The following is a 3,030-nucleotide window of genomic DNA, read 5'->3' as shown; positions in this document are numbered from 1 at the left end:
AATGAAATAAATGGCCAGATAAAAAAGAAATAGTTATGAAAAGGTATAGGGAAGGAATAAAATAGATATGAAACAACTATGGGAGGGAATGAAACACATTTCATAATGCTTGCCCTACATTTCTCATTTCATAAAAAACCTAGGCAGTGTCCAAAAAGTTGTGCAGGCACTTGCCCAGACTTTTTCATAAACAATGGTTGATACTAGTGAGGAGATGTGGTTTCGTCCCCAGGCACCCGTGTGCCTCGATTAGACTATAGTAAAAAATTTTTAAACTCGATTAATGGATGGATGCGACCTTCCACATCTGGATGATGTTCCATAGTGGTAAACAAATGTAAATAGTTGTCTGTTGGCCTTCAGGATAGAATTTCCACCATAAATGACATACCTCCACAAAAGAAGCTACAAAAACATCTATATATATATGCCATGATATTTATGTATGTCTTAGAACACTTTCCGCTGCCTCTTTGTGCTCATAATAGATGGATGCGACATTCTGCATCTGGATGACATTCACTCGAAAGAGCCTGCTGGTAAACAAATGTAAACATGAAGCCAAGGAGTTGCAAAAGCCTCATATCTCTACAAGGCTTCAAGAAAAAAGTGATGATATGTATACTGAAACATCTATTTGCCCCCTAGAATAGTTTCTGCAGTTTTTCTCCATCTGTAATTGATGGATGCAGCATTTTTCATCTGGATGACGTTCAGTTGAATTTTTAATGATGCTTCTGATAAACAAATGTAAATAGATGAAAATCGAATATATTTCTACACCAAAAGATGGCTACTCCTCGTCCTCCTCTACGAGAGCCTCCAGCAACGGGTTGACAGACAGTCCAGAGCCTTCATTACTTTCCTCTTGGCTACCTAATGGCACAAGCAGCTTTTCCCATAGGCGGGTGAAGCACTCATGCAGTGCCCATTGAATGCTCACTTGGCGGCTCACGTATGCATGCACCCCTTCACTCATGGGATCGTCTAGACCAGGCCATCCATTGCGGCGTTCATCCCACCAACTAGCCTTCCACTCCAACGTCTTCCGGACTCTCTGCATTTCCTCCTTCAGTAAGTGCACTTCTTCAGTCCATCGTAAACTCCACGCCCTTGCTTTTGCCCATTATATTCGAACCGCTGCCAAAAGGATGGTCAGTAATCATATGCAGATATAATTTTTTGGCAGCCTACCTTCGTGCAACACCTCATCACTGCCATCCCCAATCGCCTCGGCACTAGTCCAGATCCACGAAACAACCTTCTTCCCTTGCCCCAGACCCAGTTTTTCCACTGTACGCTGCTTCTTTGACCATTGTCAACCATCTGGCTTGAAGGGATCCTCTGGATCCTCAATACTAATTTCCATCCCATCGGGTGTAGTGAGGTCGCCGTTTTTGAGCTTACGAAGGCTGTTCTCCCAGCTTCCTGGACCCAATAACTCCAACAGCACCTTACGCACAGTTCGGTACTTTACCGCCAATGATTTCATTTTCTCTTCAAGATGATTCAGGGTGTCTTGGGCTCTCATGTTCGGATTCTGTCCCCGTATGTTGCGATTTTGAAACCTGATGAACGACAAGCGACTGCGCTGCATGTTGCGTATCTTATCTAAGATATCGTGACATTGAGCTTGATGAAGCTTGGCCTCAATATCGACCAGACTCTTGTGGCAGTTGTGGGTTCGTTGAGTGGACGGTAGAGCCGACAGGAGCCACAAATGCTGGTGCTCCGGTTCCATGCTATTGCGCTTGGATTCAGGCAATTCCTGCTGGGAAGCCTCACGTTCACTGGCCATCACAGTCGCCGCCGGCATGTAGATGGCTTGGAGGTTGCAGAAGCATTTGATTTCGCATAAGAGCAGAAGGCGGCGGCGTTGAATTTCGTTTTCTTGATAAGTTGTAAGTTCCTCTGGCCTCCTGGAATCCCAGAGGATCCTATGCCTGTAAGATAGTTAGTAGATAGAACGACCAAAAAAAATGCAGAGCGCTGACTGTGACTCCTCAATAATCAACCTCATGGAGATGAATGCCGTTGGCCCTGTCTCATGGAGCTGAGGCATGCCAGCTGTTATCACCGATTTTTCTTCCTCCAGTAGTTGCTTCTTTACCTCGTTCTGAGAAGCATCTAGGCAGCCAGTCAGAATACTACATAGGAAGGAGATAGGCACTACTTACGAGCCACAACAGAGAGGTAAGGGTTTTTCTTTGATGGATCCTTCTCCCAGTCGAGGATCATCTTAGTCCATTCTTTCTCTAACCCACCCTTCTCCATCAATGACACATTGAAATCATCAAAGATTGTGTTTTGACGCTTCTGTTCAGGTATTGTGAGCAGGAGACGGGAGTGGAGTGTATGACCTAGACAAAACAGTCAATCAGATTGAATCAAACGGATGATGAGGAAACTTACCAAAGGCAACGTACTTTCGAAAGTTGTGATGACCGAAATGATCATCAAGTGTGTCGTGCCTGGACCCTGGACCCATCTCCTTAGTGCTGTTGGCCACACGGTTCAATTTGGCCCAACCACTACTGGCTAGCACTTTTATCATATAAATAAGGTAACTGCCTAGAGGTCATTGTGTATAAGTCCACAGTCTTTATGATAGGGAATCATACCAGTTGCCATGTCTTTTCATTATCATAAAGCCTGCGCTTTTTTTCATTAATTGTAGGCAAGGCCTTAGACCTCCATCTCATTATGTACCTGGTCAATATCATTGCGATTTTCATTAGCCATTTGGGCAATATCATTGGAAATTTCATTAACTACTTGACCGATATCATTGTGATTTTCATTAGCTATTTGGAAATTTCATTAGCCACTTGGGCAATATCATTGGGAATTTCATTAGGCACCTGGGCAATATCATTGCAATTTTCATTAGCTTAGTTGGGCAATATCATTGGAAATTTCATTAGCTACTTGACTGATATCATTGCAATTTTCATTAACTATTTGGGAATTATCATTGGAAATTTCATTGGCCACCTTGGCAATATCATTGCAATTTTCATTAGCCTCTTG

The 3,030-nt window shown here is 43.3% G+C and overlaps 1 protein-coding gene across 1 annotated transcript; it reads right to left on the bottom strand.

The window, feature by feature from the left end:
• Positions 1-793: 793 nt before the first annotated feature.
• LACBIDRAFT_327111 (uncharacterized protein) lies at positions 794-2,631 on the bottom strand (the record flags this gene model as incomplete). The annotated part of the gene is made up of 7 exons (XM_001880973.1): positions 794-1,116; positions 1,195-1,293; positions 1,408-1,943; positions 1,995-2,127; positions 2,178-2,360; positions 2,413-2,571; positions 2,622-2,631. 7 exons carry the CDS (start codon positions 2,629-2,631, stop codon positions 794-796), a joined length of 1,443 nt encoding a protein of 480 aa, XP_001881008.1.
• Between the last annotated feature and the right edge of the window lie 399 nt (positions 2,632-3,030).

The sequence above is a fragment of the Laccaria bicolor genome, genomic scaffold (assembly GCF_000143565.1).
Source record: "Laccaria bicolor S238N-H82 LACBIscaffold_12 genomic scaffold, whole genome shotgun sequence".
Classification (NCBI taxonomy): Eukaryota; Fungi; Basidiomycota; class Agaricomycetes; order Agaricales; family Hydnangiaceae; genus Laccaria; species Laccaria bicolor.
This window is presented reverse-complemented; position numbering and strand designations above follow the sequence as displayed.